Here is a 22,624-nt window from a genome sequence, read left to right on the forward strand (position 1 = left end):
TGCTCAGAGTAGAGGTCCTTTTTTGCAAAAGAAACCTGAAAGATGGTGGGTGACCCGACTCCTCAAAATGAAGAGAGGTTGTGAATAAATAGGAGCCAGGAGCAGCAGGAAAATGTCTGTTAGGAACACGAGGTGCTGCTTGAACAGTGGCAGGGAGGCAGAGGGGGCAGGAGCCTTGCTAGCTGTGAGGCTGCGACTGTTTTACAGGTTGGGCAGTGTGATGTGATGTATCACCTAATGGGGAACTGTAACTACTGACTCGGGAACATAGTTCTGTTTCTATAGTTAATAAAGAAATACAATCATTTCTTTGCTTTTTCCCCACCCCCAGCTCTGGAAGAAATGTCTGTTCTCTGTTTAAAAAGAAAAAATAGAAGTATTTGTACTAAAGATCTTATTTCCTTTCTCCTGGGTGCGAGATGGGGGCAGAACCGAGGTTTCAGTCTTTGAGTAGCTGTTAAAAACAATGGAATGGTCAATAATAAATAATGAACAGATAGCCTGGTGCTAGGGTTGGACAGGGGGGAGCGGTTTGTTTAGGGTAAGTCCAGTTCCCAAAAGGGGTTTAAAAGCATTTCAAACAGTTTTCAGCCTGAAACTTGGCAATTAGAGAAATGTATTCTGTTCAAAAATGGAATTTTGACGTGGGTGTGAGGCCATGCAACCCCGATGGTTTGTTCTTCCATCTACCTTCCCACTCAGTCAGGCTGTGCTTGATTATTGCTGTTTGCTGAGTTCCAGTGGTTTGAGGGCTTCTCTGTGGGTTTTGCACGGCGGCTGTTGGGGTGGGTCTCTGGGAAGGTCATTGACGGCCCTTTCGACTGTTCCTCGGTGTCCGATGGCTATGAGCACCTTGCGTTGTAACCAGCTGTACCAGTGGCTCTGGTGCAACCATCTTCTGTGACCTGAGGCAGGCTGGTCCTGGTGCAACCATCTTCTGTGATCTGAGGCAGGCTGGTCCTGGGGACTTTCCCCTAGTCCAAGGAGATGGGCCAGGCTGGCGGAACCACAGTGCTTGGTCATACAGCAGCCTACAGTCGCTGCAGCCTGGGGTGGAGGCTGTTCTTGGTCTCTGTCCATGGCTCCCACGTGTCTAACACCAGATGTATAGTTAGTTAATTGGTGTCATCCTGCTCTAGAAATTGCTAGCGAGGTGTTCCTACATCACTGCTTTGGGATTCCTCCCGGAAGAACAGGGTGCAAAATATGGTGATAGGCCACACGGAGGTACCACTTTATTTCCATGTTACTCGTATGAAATTTCATCAAAATGGAAATATACTCCAGAGACACATAATATTGCAGTAGCAGAATACATTGATTTTCTTCTGATTTTAATAATAATAAACACTTCTGCGTCAGAGACTTTGCTTAGTGCCAGTGCGTGTACAGCAATGAGAAGGGCTCCGGTGCTACAGTCCCACTTTGCTTGCTCAGTACAGTGTATCACAGGGAAAAAGCATGGCCGGCTCTTACGCCAGTCCCAGCTCCTGCAGACCCTTGGGTCAAACCTTTCTGAAACCTCAGGCATGGGCCTGGCCTAGCCCAGGGTCAGAGGAGTGTGGCAGGAGGCTCACACCATCTTTTCACGTCTTGGTGCTGCCTTTCCTGCTTTCCAGTACTCTTGCACTCCTCTTCTACGTTTCCCTGCAGCTGTTGGGAGCTGGAACGTATTTTGTGTTTTAAATATGGGGCTTTGTCCTGGAATACAACAGCTTTTTCCCTTCCCAGTCTCTTAGGCCCTCCTCTGGACCAGGCAGGGGTATTTGTGAGCAAAAGTAGTTGACCTGGGTGGAAAACTGATAAAGTGTTAGTGTAGTGAGGGCAGTTGGTTTCAGGACTTAGGGCAGCTGCTGCAAGAGTCCCTTTTGAAATTCTGGCATGAAGCCCATGGTATGGGCTGCCTCTAGGAACAGGGATTCGTCCCATGCTTTGATCTCCTCCTAGGTCATTCCCATGAATGACATGAGGACAAGCTGAACAAACATCTTCCAGAAATAAACTTTTCTGCAACTCAGTGCCTACTATCTTTTCTCCTTATCCTCCTCCCCCAACGTGCAGGTACACACACATATGCACACTCACTAGAACGTTCTGGGGGTGTGCAAAAGTTCATGGAAACATTTGTACTTGTGGCTTTCAGATCTGAGCAAGGACTGTATGTGTATTTTTTATTCTTTGTGGGAAGTCCTTCCTGCCTCCAGCACAAACCAGGAAGAACCTTATCCTGTAACTTGCAGAAACCTCTGTAATGTTGTGAAGGAAACACAGGCATACATAGCATCAGATGCATGCTGTGGTGCAGAGCCTGCCTGAAGCCTGCAATCTCTGTAAGTTATGAGTCACAAAGGAGCTGTTTTAAACAGTGAAGCTAAACTACCATCAGACAGATGTGACTTCAGGACTGAGAGAGATATGGCAGTAAAAGAGCTTCCACTGGTGGTTAAAAAAACAGCAATTCAGAGAGCTTCAGAATTTGATGGGAGACTCGTCACACTCTGTGAAATAGTCAGGGTTCAGTTTGACAGCTCGCATTGCCTTGAAGACCCAGTGCCTGAAAAGTAGCCTTCAGACACCAACCTAAAACCCGAAAGCTAGCTGGGGACAGCATGGCAAGAAAAAACAGGCTGTGCCTGAGGAAAGCAGGACAATACTTGTAAAGAGACAGTTCTGAGGTGAACTGCTGTAGGATTACCTGCTCAATGTACACTCTGGATTGCATGGTCTTTTCTACAGGTCACGCATGAGCATGTATGTGTCTCATGCTACATGTTGAAACCCAGCTACTTCAGAAGCAAATTTCAGGTATATTTTTCTAAGACTGAAGTACAAAAATGAATGTCAAAGGAGTCAGAGGAGCTGTGTAGTATGTATTTTCTCACTCACAAATGTGTCAGCTGTCCATAGCTGTTGTTGAGCAGCACCCAAGAAGCACGTAAAGGTCAGACATGAACTACATTTTTATTCAAAGTCTGGTAAGGTTGGCGAGTGATGTTGGCTGTCTTGGGTGTCTGGGAGAGGCTTTTGGTAGCGTCTTATGTAGCTTTGTCTGTATTTGAAAAATCACCCATTTTTGGTAGTTGCAGGAAACTGAAACAGTGCCTGTAGCAACAGCATGTTCAAAGAGAAAGTCATTTGCTCCTCATAAAAGGGGAAACTCAGTAATGCTACTTGTGGAGGTATGTGCTACTCTGTGATCCTGGGCCACTAATGACCTGGGTGTTAATGGAGCTCTGGATTTCTGACTTTCAATCTTCTCTTCTCTTTCTCTTTCTCTTTCTCTATCTCTTTCTCTTTCTCTTTCTCTTTCTCTTCTCTTCTCTTCTTTCTCAAATCTTCTCAAATCTTTGAAATTTCTATTTGTTATCTGCCTTCACAAATCACATCAAAAGGCTAGGATTCAAATCACCCAGGCTTTTCTACACAAACTAGTATCACTACCAAATTCAGAAACAGCCTACTATTCCCTTCCAGATGCCCAACAGGGAAGAAAATGGAGGCTGTTCAAACATTTTCACTCTGATTTTTCTTACCTTTGCTTGAGCAAATCCTCCACATCTTTGCACATCCTTCTCCCATCCAACAGCCGCTGTATGAGCACCTCATAGCCAGTGTGAAAGGTGAACTCCTTGCACTGGAGACAGAAAGATAAAGAGCTGAGGTGATTTGTGCACATAGTTTGCAGGTTTACCAGATGCCTACTGTCAGTCATATGGAAGAAATTAACTTTCTGGAAAAATCAAAAGCACCTTTAGATTTGCCCAGAGTAATGGCAGCTGGGGCAGGACTATGGGCACAGGTACAGCTGAGGTTTATCCAAAGTGAAAATCCGTAAAAGTTTTTATTAAATCAAGAGGGTTTTTTAATACTGAAAAAGAGAAGTGAGTCACAAATTTTGCTGTGTGGAAGGCAGCACTAGCTGTCTGTTTGGGGAAGTCACATCTAGCATTGGGTGTGGGGTCTTTGTAGAGCAGAGCTGTATGGTAGAGTAGCTCTTAAGGACAACAGATGCTCTTACCATACATTTTCTAGAAAGAATGGTCAGAGCCAAGTCACTGCCACAGGACTCTCAGAAAAATAGTGATCTGCTGTCTAGACGTGAGTGGAGAAGTGAAGGAATCTTGTGCTCATATTGATCCATGGGGCAGCCGTTGTGCCACCCAGTCAGCGGTGGGGTGGATTAATGAGAAGATTCAGAGCACAGGGAGGCAATTTGCTGTTAGACAACACGGGTTCTGATGTGCTGTTATGTTTTCCTTTAGTAGTGCTGTAACAACTCTTCTCATTGTTGGAATGAGTCTGTCTCTGGTGTAAATTCAATGTGACAGGGTTTTGGTGGGGGGGGGGGGTTGAGTAGAAGACAGGCATGTGGGGAGCTTTGGAATGTGGACATGGGATCTGCAGGAAACTGAAAGTCTGTGTTTCTGAGACACTTGCCAGTGAGCGCTGCTTCCCTTGGTTCTGCGGTCACCCAAGCTCCTGTGCAATACATGGGACTCACTTGTGCCTTTGGGAATTTTTGCCACCTGTCCTGCTCCACGACCCCAAGTGGCAAATGCAGCTAGCTAAGGCAATCTGTGATTTCCAGCCAGCCACACTGGACAGGCCAGGTTGTGGAGCTGGGTGGAGTTTGCTGCCCCAAAGCCAGGGCTCTTATCTCCTACCAGGGCTCTGCACTGTGCGTGGCTCAGGGCCATGTTGCCCTGCTGTGGGCTGCCACTGCAGATCCCTCCCCATCACACAAGTCCATGCATCACACTTATCCCTCTCCACGTGATCCATCAGAGCACAGCCCTGTCATCTCAGACAAAAATATCTGAGTAATGAGAAGAAAAATAAATTAGTCTTGCACTTCTTTCATCTTTTTCCCAACTTCCAGATTGCACTGCTGCAATGGTAAATCGGAGTCACAGCAAAGTCAGCACTGCTGGGGAAATGCTGGGAGCCCAGAAAGGGAAGGGAATAAACAGAGTTCTGATGTGCTCCGAGTGTGGCACTGGGAGAGGAGTTTTGTGTTCTGCTCCAGGTCTCCCACTGACTCACAACAGGATCAGGACAAGCCAATTTTACTTTGAGAGCCTCAGTTAACCAGTACATAGTGATAATGTTATTGACAATGTAGTGGTGAACGTTATAGCATTATGGTAAAATCATAGACTGTGTAACCATAAAGAGAATGAATACGTTCCTTCCCTCAAGCAGTTTATGTACAATACAAGTGCTTATATGCGAACTGAATAGAGTTTATACATCTATCCACTGTCCTCTAAGCAGTTATTGTTTAATAAATGTGTTAGTTCATTGCTCTCCACCATGACTGCAAAGAAGACAGCTGTTTAAGTTTTGGGACTCGGGAAGGATCCAGGCAAGCAACTGCTGGACACTTGAGCTTGCAGCTTTGCTTCCGTATCGCTGGGGCTGGAGTGGAAGAGGGCGAGCTCTGGGGATGAATGGCAGCGGCAATGGCAGCCCCAGTGCTGCTCACCCACCCTCGCCCTAGGACATCTGTGGGGATGGGCAGGCCTGGGGGGCAGCGGGTTTTGCTTCTTCAAGTAAACCTACAGGTTTTAGTAACATTTCCAGTGCTACAGTTTCTTGACAGCAGTAATTCCTTCTTCCTTAATGGACACTCTTACTACCAGCAGTGGGGAGAAAGGAAAGACAGTAGGATAATGGTTCACAAGAGACACAGACAAATGCCTCTACCAGCAAAGTGTCTGCATTACAGAGCTAGCAAGATAATAATGTAGATAAAAGAATATGGAGAAAATGCAATGGATCTGCTGTTACCACTGTTGCAACCAGAGGAAAACTATAGGATTACATATGCTTATCTGATGAATATGATCACCCCTTAAGAAACAGGAACTCAAACCCAAAACATCAGTTTTCTTAATGCTTCCAAGGGCAAATTACACACACACACATCCCAGGGAGGGATCCTGCTGTGAAATATACGAAAAGAAACACATTTTGGACATTCACAGAGGAAAGTAGGAAAGGTTCTTGATAATACCTCAACAATGGACTTTTCACATCCCCCCTCTCCCTGTTTTTTTGAGGACATCCCAATGGCAGAAGGCATTGCTGCTGTAAAAAACTCTCAGAAATTGCTCCCTCTGCCTGGCAAAAACTACTCTGGTTAGATGCTCCACAACCAACTCACAGCCCAAAAATTTTGATTGTATATTTTCAGATGCAATTAACTACATCCCATATCTTTGTACACAGCTTCCTTGTCCCAGAAATGCTGCCCAGAGGTAAGTGAAAATATTATACGGGTTTCTATCATCCCAGCAGTCAGGCATATCGCCACAAGCAACAAATTGAGAGTGACAATCACACTGTAAAGTTACTCTGCTGTTTCTGTTCAACATATCTCTTTGTTTAGTAAATGCTAAAACTCACTTAGTGTCTTCCCCCACCTCTTTTAAACTGGCCTAGTTGCCCTAATGAAAGGATGGCAAATTCTGTAGTCCAAGAGAACTGCTTATTAAATTCCGTAAATGGAGAATGCAGCACCAGCTCAATATCAACCCAACACCACGCATGCAAACACCAGAGTGCTGGGGGTCAGCCTGCTGACCAGCAACCCTTCTAGGGGCCTGATACAACTACCTAATGGACTCAATTCAGCCATTTAGACATCTTGTTCTAAACCATAAAAATGCAGAGAAGAAATGCCATATTGAAAAGTGCATTGAGGTTCACTCTGCCTTGGTGTCTAAGACAATTAATTTTGCAGCATGCCTAACCAGACACTCTCTGATGTCTAACAAGATACAAAACACAGTCTGAGTCAAAGGACCCCTTGTGAACTACGCTGCCCTGGGTGGCACAGCAGTGCAGCCTTCTTGGAGCTCTGCAAACAGCCTTGCCTCCAGGACATTTACCAGCATTTTTCACCAGCACTAATGCAAAAGGAACAGGTTACTGTTCCCTTACTGCTCCCCACTGCTCATGACAGATTCTGTGCTCCATCTTTTTGCCTTCCTACTTGCTTACTTCAATGATTTTAGAAATGCAAAAGCCAGATTTTGCTTATTATAATTATAGGAATATTTTAGCCCTGTAATGCAGATAGAAAGATACCCATTTAAATGTGCAATCTGTAATAGCACTTGCACATTCCTAGATTGCAGGCTTTCTACCAAGCAGGGTATGGGAGTAGTGTTCTCACTGCTCATTCTGTGCACTTGTGTGTGCATGTGTATGTGAAGTGCAAAGAGCCAGGTCCTTACTCAACAGTTTTGGTTTTTTTCTGCTGCCCGCTAACATGAGTAAGACATGAACTTGTCAAAAATGGAGCCACTGCAGCCACGTCTGAAGGAGAGCTGAAATCTCCTCTGAGAGAGGCATCACTTACTGCCCGCTACATTTGTGGGGGTTTTGCCCCTGTGGCTGACCCTTGTAGAGGGATTTGGCTCCAGATAAATGCAGGTCTTAAAAGGGCTTCCTACCACAGGTACTCATTTAATCTTTCTTCATTTGGGGGGCATCAATCTCAAAATTTGCTTTATTGTCCTCACTATGTGTTCCTGGAGAACATGGAAGCCGTATTTCAGAAACCACAGCATCCAAAACAGAAAGCAGGGCTGCCTCAGCCTCCCGGGCAGCAGATCTGGCTGTGGTCTAAACAGCACGTGCTTCTGGCACTTCACAGGCTACAGCAAGGAGGGAGAGGAAACACAGGCAGTTGACAGCCCAGGTTTAGACAAGTTTAGGCTGCTATGGTTGCTCACCCTGCAACATGGCTTCTTAATTTCCAACCACAATGTAGCTGTAAATCATATAGGCCTAAGTTTACTTACACAAACATTTCCCTTTCATTTCAACAGCTCTTTTTCTTCTTTCATGCATTACACAACTGCATCATCTCTCAACCTCTTCTTGAATCCAGATGAGCCTCCTTTGCCCTTTCCTGAGATACTGTTCTTTCATTCCATTGGTTCCTGTGTGTTCTTGTAGTACCTGTTCAAGGCTGACTAAATCCCTGTTGGACAAAGATGATGCTCTACTACGCCAGTAAGGACTGATGCTTTGTACCATGGCATTCATGTGTGCTATCTGAGAAACACTTCTGGTACATCAGAGGATGGTATTTGCCTTCTTCCACTATCAAATCATACCAGTAGCACCTAATTGAGCTACCTTCTATTGATATAACTCTAATTTTCTCCTCTTCTGCAATTTTACTTAACAAGGTCCCAGAGTGTATTGGACCTTTTTGCTTCTGATCTCTTATTCTCATTTTGCACTTTGAAATTTTAAGTGCTGTCACCCCAGGCTTGAAAGTTATCCCGTACAATATTTCATTCTATGTATCTGTTTCAATAACAGCTACTTCCAGCCCATTAATGTCTTATGCCAGTATATCCAATGAATATATTGAGCGAAATGAATCCTGAGACCAGCTTTCAAGATCCCTTCCTCCAGCTCAGGCATTTCCATTTCAGCCCAAGCCACCAGCAGCTGCCCCACGGCAGTGTCTTTGCCCGTTTTACAGTTCTCCTCCTCCTGTGTCTGCTCTGCCCTGTTTCGGTTTTCTCCTCTCGTTTCTTAAGGATTTCCTGTGTAGCACCATAACAGGCCCCTCATTTTCTTTGTCAAGACAATCAAGACCGAAAGATTGCATCACATTAAACAACTGTTTAGCCTTGATAAGTTGTCTTGCCTTTATTCTGTTTTCCATTTATCACGTTCTGTCACAGTCAGCTTTCACACTGAATAGTTTTGCAAAGGCTGCTCAGGTACTGCTTGGGTACGTCTCAGCTGGGACTTTGTGATGATTGTAAGAACTAATGAATAGTCAAAGAGCTATTTTTTTTAATTGGAAAAAATGCTTTAATTAGATAATGAATATATTCATTACATGTGTAAAACATAATTTGTTTATAACAAAATCTAGTTAGTTCTTTGGAGGAGGGTGATTTGAATCACCACCAGTAATTCATCTCATTTCCAAGAAAGTGATTCTGCATAGTCAAAGTGGCTGTGAAAGAGGATTTACTCTTTGTTACCTTAACAAAAAAGACAAATTAATCTGCATTGTCCAACAGACCCTTAATCACTACTAAGAAAGTGCTTGACAAAGGGATGTCGGTGTTGCAGGCAGACTCACACTGTCCTGAGAGTCTTCCATTAACACTTCACACGTGCATCGGTCTCTGCCCCAGAGCCCGGGGTTTCTCTTCTCATGGGGAAAATCACAACTAATGGAGAAGTAGCATCTCCTCTCCTCTTCCCAGTTACAAAAATTGCTTCCCTCCAGTGCAATGAGCCCTGTTCCTCCAGAGATGGAAGGAAGGTGAAAGGGAGTATATGACTGAAAACCACAAATTTTATGCTCTAGTTTAACCAAAATAGCTAGAATACTTGAAAGGAGGCATGGAAGAGTGCAAGCAGCGGTGTTGGCAGTAAGCACATTGGGATATGCTTTCTTCTTTCAAATTCTTTTTTTCTCTGAGGCGTAAGGATGCTGTTCCCTCACATTAGCACTTTCCTAAAGAGACAGGCACCCTGGGACTGTGCCATCCCATCTAGTAAAATTTTCTCCATGGGCAATCACGCAGGTAAAAATTGGGAGTGAATTGTGGGAGAGATTATTCTGAGCTGGCTCTGAGCTGGCTCCTGCAGCCCTGAAGGAGAAGCTCTGAGGAATTTGGTTTGGTAACAAAGGCCACAACTAGGAAAACTGATGGTGTCAGTTCCCTGCCCAGAGGGCAGAAAGTTATTAGGAATATAGCGGGGGGGTAATATAGTTTCTTCTTAACTTCCTGGTGGCTCAAAGCCTAGTAACCTTGTCCTGTGCCTTGCATCTTTAACTAGCTGAGAATCTCTTTTATGAGCCCTGTGCTGCTGGGTGCTCTGAGGGTACTGCAAGGATTTTAGAAAAGCAAATGTCTATGTTTTGAGGGTACTATTGCAATAACTTAAAGTAGGAAAGACTAAAATGCTTTCCTGGTTACTGAAGCATGGTTTTGGTAAACAGCTGTTACAGTGGACTGAAGCAAAAACATCCCGGCAGGCTTGTGTCCAAAGCGCTCACTAAATTTCGCGCCTTTGTATGTCCAACTACTAATATTCAGAAAGTGACGTGAATTGATCAAGTCATGGTGGTTGTGCTGTAGGAGCTGCGGGCTCTTCTGTTGTGGCTGGTTTTCTTGGAGCATTTCTAACACCACCCTGGGACCTGCTTTGCCCATCCAGAGCTTTTTTTACAGGTAGTTTACATACCACAGTTTATACCTCTAACCGCTCCTGCAGGGTAAGCTGGCTTGTCAGCAGCCCCAGGGAAGTGCAGCTGAGGTCCTATGTCCTGTTTGGTAAATGCCACTGCAGCTCCACCTCAGCTTGCTGCATTGCTCAGGGGAGCTGCAGTGCTGGCTGTCAGAAAAGAAAGCTTCTTCGCCAGCACCTCCAGCTGCAAAGCCTGCTTACTTGCTTTTTGCAAGGAACTAGGTCCAAGGTGGTACACAGGGAGAGTAACTCCGAAGATACAGCACGGCAGCTGCACTACCCTGACAGGGAAGAAGGGCTGGAAAAGAAATAACCAGGTAACAGACACTGGGTGCATTGCCTGCTCATGGCAGGATAGTGCTGAGCTACCGTGGTGAGAAAGATAGTATCAAAATCTGCATGTTGGTTTGCATATCTAAGGTGGGCCTGGCTGCAAGTGTAGTGGTATGAGCCCTGACAGTTATAGAATCTATCTATAGCTATCAGGTATTCTTATAGCCCAATGATCCTGCATTTAGGAATTACTTGAAATGTATTATCTGCAAATATTAAAAAAAAATCTTCAAAAGAAACCCACTTTCTCTAAAGTTTGTCTTTGTTCTTAATGGTATTTTCTCAAGGCTTGTATCAGAAGTATCATCAAGATGGGATCTGGACTGAAAATTATACACATATTGCTAACTCACCTAAACAAAGTGTTCATACAGATTTTCAAAAGAAAAAAAGAAGCAGCTGAATCTGGTATGGGTATCTTTGGAATTAAAAAAAAAAAAACAAACTTTTTTTCATCATAACTTACCTTGTTTAATTAAGGTAAGCTCTTGACAATTAAAGTAAAACAGAAACTTAAGATTCATTTTTCCAGGTTCAGAAATGAAAAAACTACTGCTGTGAGGAGGAAGTCTAGAGAGAACAGGGGATACTGAGTTTTGAACAAGCATCATTCTGCCGGTATCTTTTCCAACTGTCAGAAAGAAATCCTTTCTCTCCATAGCTGTATCACACATTATCTCAGTCCTGGACTGAAAGTAACCTGTTCTGACCAAGTTATATCAATGAACTGTATCATTGCATCACACCATTGTGTACTAGCACTGCTTAAAAAGAGCGTTTCTAGTTCTTGATCTCTTGATCTGCTAGTCTCCTTGTCAAGTGCTCAGTATTTACTGTCTGCAGGTGGGCAGCAAACAGATTTAATAGCCAACAGTCAAACACGATTTATAATCTCAAAGCACATTTGACTGGGCTGGACATGTTCTATCATGTCATGGTCTTTCACTGTAATTGAATCACTTGCTTTATGTTTTGGGGTGGTTTTCTTTCCCCTGGGATACTTTAAAATTTCCTAGTATTCTAGGAATACGTTGACATGATACCAAATGGTTTAGGATGTTTACTGCTCTTCTTCTGCACCACTCAAGCTACCCTGAAATAAACTGTGAAATAAAATGGGACAGCAGTAAGCACCACTGATGTGTGTATCTGATGTCCAAGTGACAGTTTAAATCCCTGCTCCAGCTCAGCTGTGATACTGAGGAGGGGTGCCAGGCCCTACACGGCCCTGGTGCAGCAAGAAGCGGTTAGGTATTGCTTCCCTTTATGTGAGATGCTGTCCTAGCTCTGCTCTACACCAGCAAGACATGAAAGAGCCTTTTTTCAACATAAAACCTGAGATTCTCAGCCTGACCCTCTGCTGCCCTTGTCTGGAAAGGTGTTAGCAGCTGACAACCCAGCTATGCAACCTAATTAAGAGGTGAGCACATAAACAGGGGAGGATCATCCGTGTCCAGAGCAGAATAGCATGGCAGAAGCCTCTAATAGAGATAGTCTCCTCCAGCCAATGCTTGGTGTGATATTGCTGCAGCACAAACAAACCAGCAGGCTGCAACAAGGCTTTTACCATCAGTCAGATTCTACTGTCCATGTTGCTTCTCCTTCCTCCAGAGGTCAGACCACACTGCCACTTCTCCATCCAACCCCCTCTCCCACCATCTTCAGGGCTATTTAACTACTTAGTGGAATGAGCTACAGCTGCACATCATCCATGTCCATCAACCCACTGCCTTCGAGGCAAGGCCACGGCTGCAGATTATCAATGCTAATCAACCCACTGCCTTCATTCCTCTACATGATACGAGTCCTTTTCTATAAATTTTCATGTGATAACCAACTGGTTAATGAGTTTAAAAGCATACAACTGTGCTGCATACTGCTGTACTGGGCAAAACCTCCGTTTTCTTATTGCCTGGAACTGGTTGGAATGGCCAGGAATGCAATGGTTGCTCGTGCTTTCCAAGATTGAACTGACTACAGAATTTATATGAACTTAAAAAATCAGTTGTTTTGTTTTGTTTTGTTTTTTAAAGTACATGATTTTTCCACATAAGCAGAAAAAAGTAGGTGGGCTGGAGCTGCCTGTGTAACATTTCTGTCATTTCTTGTAAATTCACCGGTTGCACATTAGAAGCATAAATGTTTGCTAAGGATGTAGGTGGCTGTCTTGGGACTTTGTGATAATTTGAAGAGTTGATACAGGCATTTTCAACATGAGGCTTAGTTTGCAATTTCACTGCAGCCTGTGACCTAAAGCTGAGGTGCAGTACTTGTCATGGTGAGCAAAGAGTATTTATTGCCAGACATAGCATAGATGTGAACATTGAATGGGACCTTCAAAAATCAGCAGGAAAAAACCATTGCATTTGTAGCATTCCAACTGCCAACTCTGCTCCCTCCTGTAATGAGGTAGGCTGGAGAACCTCAGAGGAAAGCAGAGATTCTCATCAGACCAATCTACAGCAGCTAGGATATTCAGAAATAAATTGAAATTTGGGTTTCACAAACTACACAGTAGCATTGCAAAATTGGTCACGTTGAGCAAACCAGTAGCTTCCCAGTGGCCTTTTGCTCTCTATGACATTGCGGGTTTTCTCTGAGAAGGAAATGGTTGGTTTAGGGTTCTGCTGACAGAGGAATTTGCTCCTCAGCTTCCTAAGCCCTCACCCTCACTGGCATCCTGAGCTGCTCAAGCGTCACAGATTAGACATTCTCATAGTCACAGCATGGGGTTTGCCTCTCTTCATGTTTTAATCACCCCATGATTTGCATAGCTACAAAGTAATGGCTGCACAAAAGCCCTCTTAACTTTTGCAGGGGTTGCTGGGCTGGCAGACTAATAGCACACCAGGAACAGGCTTGGAAAGTCTCAGTTCCAGCCTAATAAAAGGATTCTGCTGTGCTTGCTACCTCCACTAGAGCTTCCCTTCTTAATAATATGATTCAATAATATTCTGAGAACGTGCAATGTTTCCTAGGGAAGAAAAACTGTAGCTTAATTTTTGGTGTCTATAAAAGAGCAAGTGTTCTGTTTTTCTTTGCGTAGCTGTGTTTCTACATCTCTAACATGACTAATCACAAAAGCAGTCCTCCAAGATTTAGCCAGAGGACTGGGGAATGTGACAGTAATCTTTGGACTTTCAGCTTCTTTCAAACATTACATGGAAGGAGCTTTGCCTTTTGCAAGGCAGAAATAGAGCTTCGGGGACATGCCACGGTGTCACCACCTTAGAGCTGTCCATCTGCCCATCTTTTGTAACGCCTCAGTTCAGGAACCTTCCACAAAGGACACAAGCAAAGTCAGGAACTGGAAACCTTGTGCCGTCCTTTTTCACAAGAACTCTTTCTGTGTACTGAGTAGAAGAAAAAGCATCTTGAGATGCTGTCATTTATTGGCTTATTCCAAGTGTCTGGTATCATAAAGCAGCTAGAGAAAACAATGCACTTTCTCTTGAACTGCACATATTCTACCAGGTTGAGATCATGCTTTTATTTGCCCATTTCCAGGAGCTGTCACTGACTTCAGCCTTGCCTTAAAGTTCCTGCAGGTGGGGGTCTCAGGATGTTTCTGTCTACTTCCAGCTTCCATGCTCCTGCTGTGCAGCAGTTCAAACCCCTGATGCTTTTGTGCTAGAAAAAGGAGAAAGGGACCAGCAGCCAGATGTACATCCCAATTAAAAGTGTGACAAAAATTCAGGACATTCAGATATAACAAACTTCTGGAAAACCTTTGTGTTGGGGATAGTGAGATATGGGACAGGAGGAAGCCAAATCCCTCACTAGTTTTAAATTGGATCTTGATGTGGCTATATGACATGAGTTTAAGGTGGTGGCATCCCTTTGTATTTTCTCCATGTGGTGACTTTAGACAATAGCTAAATCCATGAAGTAAGGTAGCTTCCTCCTGGGAGCCAACAGAGGGGCCCGATGTGAGCATTTGCACCTACCTTTCTTAAGGGATGGCACAGGTTTGCCATGGTGCCTTCCAGTCTGATAGATAAAGGAGTCAATGGTGAAATCACATGTTGCTTCAGTCTCTTATTCAATGATATTAGCTACACAAGAGAAACTGGAAGTAAACTAAGGAGAAATAGAATCTTAAAAGTAGAAGATACTTCTGTTTTATACAAAATAATGGTCTGAGTTTGTTTTTGTTTCTTTTCCTCTTTAGTTCATCCGCTTCCAGGTCTCTCTTACATGAGAGTTCCTCTCCATCTGCAAGCACTGTGGGCGCAGACCCAGACCGCTTTGAGCAGGGCAATGTGAAACAACCCTGCTTGTTCTGAAGGTCACAGGCACTGGAGCCAGACCTGCTTAGTTGGTACATTAATTCGTTTAAAAACCTATGTGTCTTTCTCCTCCCTGTCTTAAAGAACTTAGAATTGTTTCCTGTTAGCCCTGAAAAAGGCACTAAATACAACATACAGCTGCATCCACACTTTCTGCTTCCCCTATAAATGACCCAGGCATTTTGTCAGCAGTTTTTCTGGGCATGTAGAGAAGGGTAAAGTTTCAGGAAATCTTCCCAGTCTTGGTGTACAAGGGGAATGAATTAAAGTTTTTGTTAATTTCTTAGTGAGGATTATTCCAATAGCTACATATTACCATTTCTGGTTTACAAGGGTTCTTCGCCACCGAAATAATTTTCAACATATCCTGTTACTCAATATGATGCAACATATTCTTACACTCCATTGGGTGGTGTATCACAAAGTCCTGGGGAATTGTGCAATCCAGCAGCACAAAATCAACTTTAGGCTTTTACAAATCTTAAAACAGGGTGGTTTCATGTAAGTAAAGTCAAGCAATTTGTCCAGGTGGGACAACCATGCCACTATTACATTACCTTCCGGGAGGCATTTCTCTGTGTTTGCTCCCACTTGCATAAATGTCTCTCCACACAAAAATAATAAAAAATGGATTAATTCTGGGTATTTTAATAAGTTTGGTTTCCTGTTCCCCTCTTTAGTTAGAAATTTCACCTTAAACCTCCATCTCCAGAGAAAGCATTCACCAGATGTGAACTTTTTCATAGAAACCCACCTTTACCTTCCAAAACAGCTCCCCTACTTCAACTGCATTTTCCTGCAAAAAAGATTTTGTCAAAAACATGAGTCCTAACCAATGTGTGACTGGGGTCTTTCAATGGCCAGTGACTCCTTTCCTTCTGGTGCTCCTGGGGATTTCCATCCTGCTGAACAGAAGCCCCAGGGCTGCTGTTCATCAGTCCTGACACTAATAACCCTCCAGTAATTACAGCACCTATTGCAGATAGTATGAAGTAATGAGACTCAGACCTCAGTGTTGTTGACCACCTGTTTCCTTTTTTCCCTTTTCCCCTACCCTTTACTTTTTGGACCTGGACAGATTGAGACCAGCAGCAAACAGCATCTTGGTTTGAAAAGTGACTTTAAAGAAAAAAAAGTTTGTGTTTATTTATTTATTTGCTCGGAATGGAACAACAGAAACTGGTATCTCTAAGCTAGCCCAAGCTGGCCAATTTTCACTTAATTCTCAAGATTCAGAGTAAATAACTGTTGCCTTCTATTTCAAGCAAAAATGAAGTTGCACAAGAGTGTTTTACCAAGAGCTATGGAACTTTTCAATTCCTCAGTCTTGTTCAGTGACAGTTTTCCACCACTTTGAAGAAATACTAAATTCCATTTACAGTTGGGGGGCCGGTTCAGCTTTTCTGAGTTGGTTCCCCCTTTATTCCCCATTTCCACAGACACCCACCAGCATTGCCTTGCCCTGGGCATGAGCAGGGCCACCGCCACCCGCCTGCCTCTGGTCACACTGGAGTTCAGAGAGACGCGCTACGTACCAACCATAGAGCCCGGCCTCCCCATGCGCCACGTGTGGTGAGATTACCTATCTTCATTGGCCTTGTGCCAGCAGATACAGGTGCAACAGGTGCAATCCAATCCAAATGAAACTCTGAGATGCCAGGGTGAGAGGTTTGGCAGCCACGTCCTGCCGCGGCCCTGCCAGGGCTGCCCGTTCCTCCCTCCCCACCAACCTGCTGCCCTCGCTTCCTCCGCGCCGGCCTGCTTAGAACAGCCCCCGCAAAACTTAACCTCTACAGGAAAGCAGGGTAGCTCCTGGTATAAAAAAAAAGACTTCCTTTTTGAAGTAAAATGGTTGATATTGTATTTCTTTGGTACATTGCCTAGTAAGTCTAGGAAATAGTTTTACTGTGATGTTTATAATCGTCTCTGCACTCCTGTACTACAGTTAAGAGCCTTGTTAGATGTTAAATTATTTATGAAAGTAATTACATCTTTTTTGGCATCTATAATAGACCATTGTGTGAAAAGGCTACAGTAAGAGTTGAAAGGCTCACCTATGAAGTCAACTTTGCATTGGACCTGATGCAGAATACAGCCTTAAGTCAAACCAAGAAAGATTAAGCAAGCAACTTTTTTTGTAACAGGCTCTTTATCTTAAGCACTTCCCCAGCTCCAACTGCTGTAGCATCTGGCCATAACCACAGGTAGCGCACGGGCAGGAATGTGGCAAGAAGTCCGCAGCAGGGCAGGGAGGCAAATCTTGCTATCTCATGTTCAAAGACTGCATCATATCTGCTGGCCCACACCTCCAGCTCACTCGTGCTTTTAAATCTGTGAGAATCCACAGGCGCTGAGCTTATCCCACTGCTGAGAACAAACAAGCACTTAACAATTTCACCTTTTTTTAAAAAAAAAAAATCCTAAGCACCTTAGGACCCCCTGACACATTTTCAGAATTGGCTTGGCCACTTGAGTTTGATCCAAAGCTGCCCAAGGGAACAGACTTGCTCCCGCTCAACTCTTGGCACTTTGGAGCCTGCCCCAAAGCCAAATGCCTCCTTTGGAAGTCTTCCTCATTCCCCCTTCCCAGACGAGTGGGGCAAAGCCAGTACATGGTGCCAGTAAGCACCTACCTACCTCCTGGCCAGAAAGAGCTGCATTTCAGAAGGTTGCAACTGGAGCGTTGAGCAGCATGTTGGAGACAAACAAAATAGAAGGAAAAGGCAATGACAAGAATTTCAGAGGAAAAGGAAACAATGAGTAAAAGAACATAGAAAGAGACTAAGAAAGAGACTCTGTAACGGAAGGGGAAATATTTTCTTGATTACTGTTTGTTTTGTAAAACCCCACCCCACCCCCCAAAAAAAGTGCTTAGATCTCTGCTTTAACATAACCCTGTTAAAATGAAACTCAGCTGGTGAGCTGGTGTTGCGAACTTACTCCCCATTAACATGGGAATTTACCTACCTGTCTAACATGATGCTGGAGAAGACAGGCAATATCTGTCACATTTGTACAGCAGCCCAGCAGATCCATCATTAATATTAATCCATTAGCAACTGCCCTGCACTGGCTATCAGAACTGATTCGTATTTTCACATCTCTAATATTTTCCAAAAAATATTATTCAGGGGTAGAAAGCTTCTGCTAAGAAGCACACTTTAGCAGAGGCTTTGAGCAACTTTGCCTTAAACCATTATGGAACATGTGCAGGATATAAAACCAAAAATTGTAATAAAAACTTACACTAGTTTTAGCCCACTCCATGCTACAGAGAAAAATGTAAAAAAAAAAGCACAAGTATGAAACTTTTAGTATAGTACTGTCACTGCTACATTTAATCAGGGAGAAGAGAGATTAGGTCACTGCTACATTTACTAGGAGAAAAGAGAGATTCAAACTTATACCTGTTATGAGGAACCATATGCATTTTCCTGAAAGACAGCACACCATGTTCTTACGAAGTTTGAGGAACTTTTGAGAAGCTCTGGGGAGGAATGAACAGAGCTCTTTCTTTGCTAGTTGGGGAAGATCTGCTGCTTTTAGGGTTTCTTGACATATCTTACATTGCAATAGGTACTAAAGAAACTTCTGTGTACCCAAATGTTTACTGATGATAAGAGCAGGGAGTTGTTGCTCAGGTCTACGTTGTCAGGGTGAATTACAGAGACGGGGTGCATCAGTGTCCTTAGGCAGGTCTTAGAGATCAGGGATCTGTATTGAGTGATCTGCTATGGTGCAAATACACTTTTTGGTTCTTAATCATAAAGACAGTTTCCGTTCACAGTACAAATCAAATAAAGGAGATAATTGCTCACTGAAGCAAACCGCACAAATACATTTCCCTCTCACTAATCAGCATAACAGAACCTTATGAACGCAAAAGTAATTGCTGATCTTGTGATTTCGGAGTCAAGCTGTATGGTTTTGCTGCATTGTACAATATCCTGTAAGTTTTCGTTTTAAAAGACTTATTGCATAGCTAAAACTACCATCCTGCAACCATGTTTATTTCTGCCCTCTTAATCAAGCTTGGTGATACAATGTTTCCAGCCAAACAATATTAAAAACAAAGATGTTTTTCTTTAAGGAAGGTGTTAGCATCAAAACTAAGCAAGGATTAGAGTTGTGGTAATGTGACTAAGCACAGAAAAAAAGTTTAGGGAAGAAGAGCCATGAAGAACTGGCCTGGCCAGATTGTCAACTGGTGTTAATCACCCAAACCCTACTCCACTCCACGGAGTATGCCTGATTCATCCTCCCTAAAGACCAAGACCTTGAAAAGTAAATATACCAAATGTATCAGCTCTAAAAATCAGACAGCACGTTTTCAAAGGAAGTCCAGAAATGCAAAAGCTGAAGCTCCCAGGGCAGCACTGGCTTGCAGTTGTGTCCTACCCCGTGCATCAGACTGTATATATACTGTGTATATAAATATATATATATATATATATATATATTAACTGTATGCAGTTAGTAGCTGTATAAAAGAGGTGGCACGGATAATCTTGTGTAGGTGTGGTCAGGCACAGTTAGAGTTGACATCAAAATTAACTTTTGCATTTCCTTATTACATTTTTTTTTAAACTCTTCAAATCTCGTAGTAGAGTGGGGGTGGGGAGGGCTTCCTGGAAGTGCTGGGAGGAAGGTCGTTCACTGAAATGTGTTCTTGCATCTGTCCTTCTATTTTATACCAAGAGAAGGATGATCATGAAGAGCAACTGTCTAGAAAGAAAGCACAAGCAGCAAATAGACCATGAAGGAGCTGTTCTAGTTGGCCTGATAGAAAAACAGCAGCAAGAATTCATATGCCTTCATGTCTTTCTTTAAGTCAGACCTAGATGGTGGAAAAATGCTTGCCCAAACAAGAGACAACCATGTGACATCCTGTTTATCCAACTTTGTAATGTTAGAATTTTGTTGTTGGGAGAGTCTTTTTCCTTAAAATCTCCACTGAAGAAACAATCGCAAGAGAACCTCAGGTTATCCTTGACAGAGAAATGACTAGCGTCTTTTTACCTTGTAACTGCAGAGAAGGAGCTTGAAAATAAGACACCAAGAGGTTCTTCAACCAGAAGTCAAATAACAAGAACAGCTCATGTCTACTTGGTTTAGTATTCACTGGTTTTAAGCCAGTTGTGAGTGTTCAGGCTTAGCACGGCAAGGGACACGAGGTCTTTCTGCCCGTGCGGTACCCTGGGTGGCTGCATGCCTTCTGCCTGCCCCTCTGCACCTGGAGGCAGGCATGGACTCTGGAGGGGGCTCAGCCCTAGCAGCTTGCAAGCACCCGGCTGACTTTGCTCTACAAACAAACAGGAGAATCAGGCTGTAATTAGCAAGAGTTCACCTGCTCTGGGGAGCCACTCCTAGGACTGAGGACACTCGCTGCAAGCAAGTGCTCTTAGGTCCCTTTCACAAATGGTCTCTGGACCTAGCACAGGAATTGGTTTATGTGGACTGGCTATATCCTTTACAACGCATCCTTCTGCCTAAAATCAAACACTTGGGACAACCAAACAGTACTTTTTTGCTTGGAGACAAATTTGGGTTTTTACTAAACTAAATGCCAAACAGGATTAGTTTTAAACTATTTCTAGAACCAAGCTGTATTTTAACAGATTTTTGAATTCCTGTATTTTAACCTATTTTTTAATAGAGGAAACACACATGAGATGCTCACTTACCCAAAATGCATCTTTAAACTGCAGCTGTGTCATTGTTGCCCTGTGGAGGGGAGGAATCCTTCAGCAGGGTCGTTCTCAGATGAGAGCAGCAACAGCAGCAGCCACAGCAGCGAGCCTTGTTGCCGTACCCCGGCCAAAGCAGAAAGCGCAGCACATCCACAGACCTGTCTCTTCTGAGGTCAAGCTGGTGAAAAAATAGCATTGGGCAGTTTCAGGCAGCTCAGGGTAATGACCTATAGCTGCAAAGGGACAGAGGGGAAAAAAAAGCTCTTGCTCACACACATAGACATGCATGCACTCAGCACCCTAACCCCAAACCTGTTTCTCTTCTGGTAAACAGTTAATATTGAAATGAGGAAGCAAGGAAATGTCAAATGATGTCAGGCTGCTCCCTGTCATGTGTGCATGTGAGTGGCTGGCAAATTAAAAAAAAAAAAAAATAAGAGAGAGGGGGGGAGGCGGGGGGAAGTAGTACAATTCAATGATATGATTTGATCAGCTGCAGGAGGAGAGAAATCAATTAAAATGCAAAGGAAAACAGCACAATACAAAGAGATAAGCTATGGAGGAAATCACAAACTATCATATAGCACCGTGGTCTTACACAGAAAAGAAAAAGCAGCAAAAGAAATGTATGTGCCACATTTCTCCAGTACCTTCTGGGGCTGGCAGGTGCCCATGTATTTGCACATGGGAAGCGTAGCTCAAAGTTGCATTTTGCAAGTGACAAAGCTTTTCAAGACTCTGGTTAAATTAAGAACACTGTAAAGCATGCAGGTGTCAGCACACTTTCAGATACCTGAATGCCTGTAGAGAGAGAAAATTTCTGATTTGCATGCCCTCACGCAAATTCTTATATGAATAAGCAAGATATGAGAAACTTGGACCATCCAAACTCCTAAAAAACTTGATAAGAGAACCAAGAGTTTTTTAGCACCAGGACCTGAAGTGAAGCTTCACACATGTCTGAACTGGCAGCACACCCAGCACCACACCCGGTGTGCCCTGACATCAGGGTTTCAGGCAGCTGGTTAAATAAGCTAACCGATCTGTTACAATGCAGCTGCAAATACTTGATAATGAGGTAATACATCTAACACTTCCATGAAACCATCTTCAAATTACTGGTCATACAGGTGAGGTTGCCTCTGTTTGCCTCCTTGGAATGTTTTAAGGATTCTTAAATATGTGTTTTTAAATACTCACTAGCATTTTCAGAGGGTAGGAAAAAAGAAAAACCTCCCTATCATGGTTGCCTGTGCAAAAATGTGTCCTTCCACAGCAAGAACACATCAGGCCTGACTTTGCTATAGCTAATTAATATTGCTCCTGATGCCTGGGTGTCACTTTTTTCTCACTGCCCCTGCAGCACCAGCCATGCGGGCAAATTACTCCATAGCGAGAAGTCGCACAACTTCACCGAGCTCCGGCGGGACACAGAGGTCTGCTCAGAGAGCTCTGCAGCAGCTGGTGCCAGAGCTACCAGCAGTCACTCCCTAAGCAATTGGTAGGTGGCATTTTGGAGAATTGGCAAGTTTCCTTCCTGGTGGTCTGAAGAAGCCCAGGAGCATGCAGAGACTTTGAAGGCAAAAATGAAGCGCAAGCAAAGGAGGGCAAAAGAGAGAGTTTGCAGGGCCAGAGCTGCACAGCGGCTTTGATTGTCATAAGCAGCAGGGAAAAGCATCGTGTGAGACGGGGAGAAGGAGAAATGTGAGGATTCACTTGCAGAGGGTGCTGAGGCAGAATGAGTGAAGCTTTCTTACAGAAGGGAAAATTCCCTGAAAAAATGTAGTTTGAGGGCATGGACACTTCATAATGCTTAATCTGTAAGGAAAAAAAAAAAAAGAATGTTTTATCTGTCTTTCTACATGTTTAAAACTAAATGTTTCCTCTTAGTATTTAGGAATTACAGCTGTTTTGAAATGGATAGCTTTGATGCTGTTTGGGTTCATAAAAATGCATCAAATGCATTTTGGCCCTCCAAAGCGATATGCTACTTTCTTATTATTTTAGTTTGGCCCCAACAAAACAGCCAATTACTTGATTGAATCTCACGCTGAGCTCTGCCTGTGTCTGTCC

At 43.6% G+C, this 22,624-nt stretch overlaps 1 protein-coding gene across 2 annotated transcripts in view; it reads right to left on the reverse strand.

Annotated features, from left to right (window-relative positions):
• Nucleotides 1-22,359, reverse strand: part of PSTPIP1 (proline-serine-threonine phosphatase interacting protein 1) — a 51,640-nt gene extending 29,281 nt beyond the window's left edge. Inside the window, exons 1-3 of one of the 2 annotated variants that reach the window (XM_080396868.1) lie at nucleotides 22,309-22,359; nucleotides 20,546-20,784; nucleotides 3,534-3,634 (exon numbers count right to left, since the gene is read on the reverse strand). In XM_080396868.1, the coding sequence (XP_080252994.1) occupies nucleotides 3,534-3,634; nucleotides 20,546-20,578 (134 nt within the window). In that variant the 5' untranslated portion in view covers nucleotides 20,579-20,784; nucleotides 22,309-22,359. Of the gene's footprint in view, nucleotides 1-3,533; nucleotides 3,635-18,268; nucleotides 20,349-20,545; nucleotides 20,785-22,308 lie in introns of those variants that run through there. The other variant, XM_080396869.1, reaches the window with a different exon arrangement.
• Between the last annotated feature and the right edge of the window lie 265 nt (nucleotides 22,360-22,624).

Source organism: Falco punctatus, assembly GCF_963210335.1.
Source record: "Falco punctatus genome assembly, chromosome: 7".
NCBI classification, from domain to species: Eukaryota; Metazoa; Chordata; class Aves; order Falconiformes; family Falconidae; genus Falco; species Falco punctatus.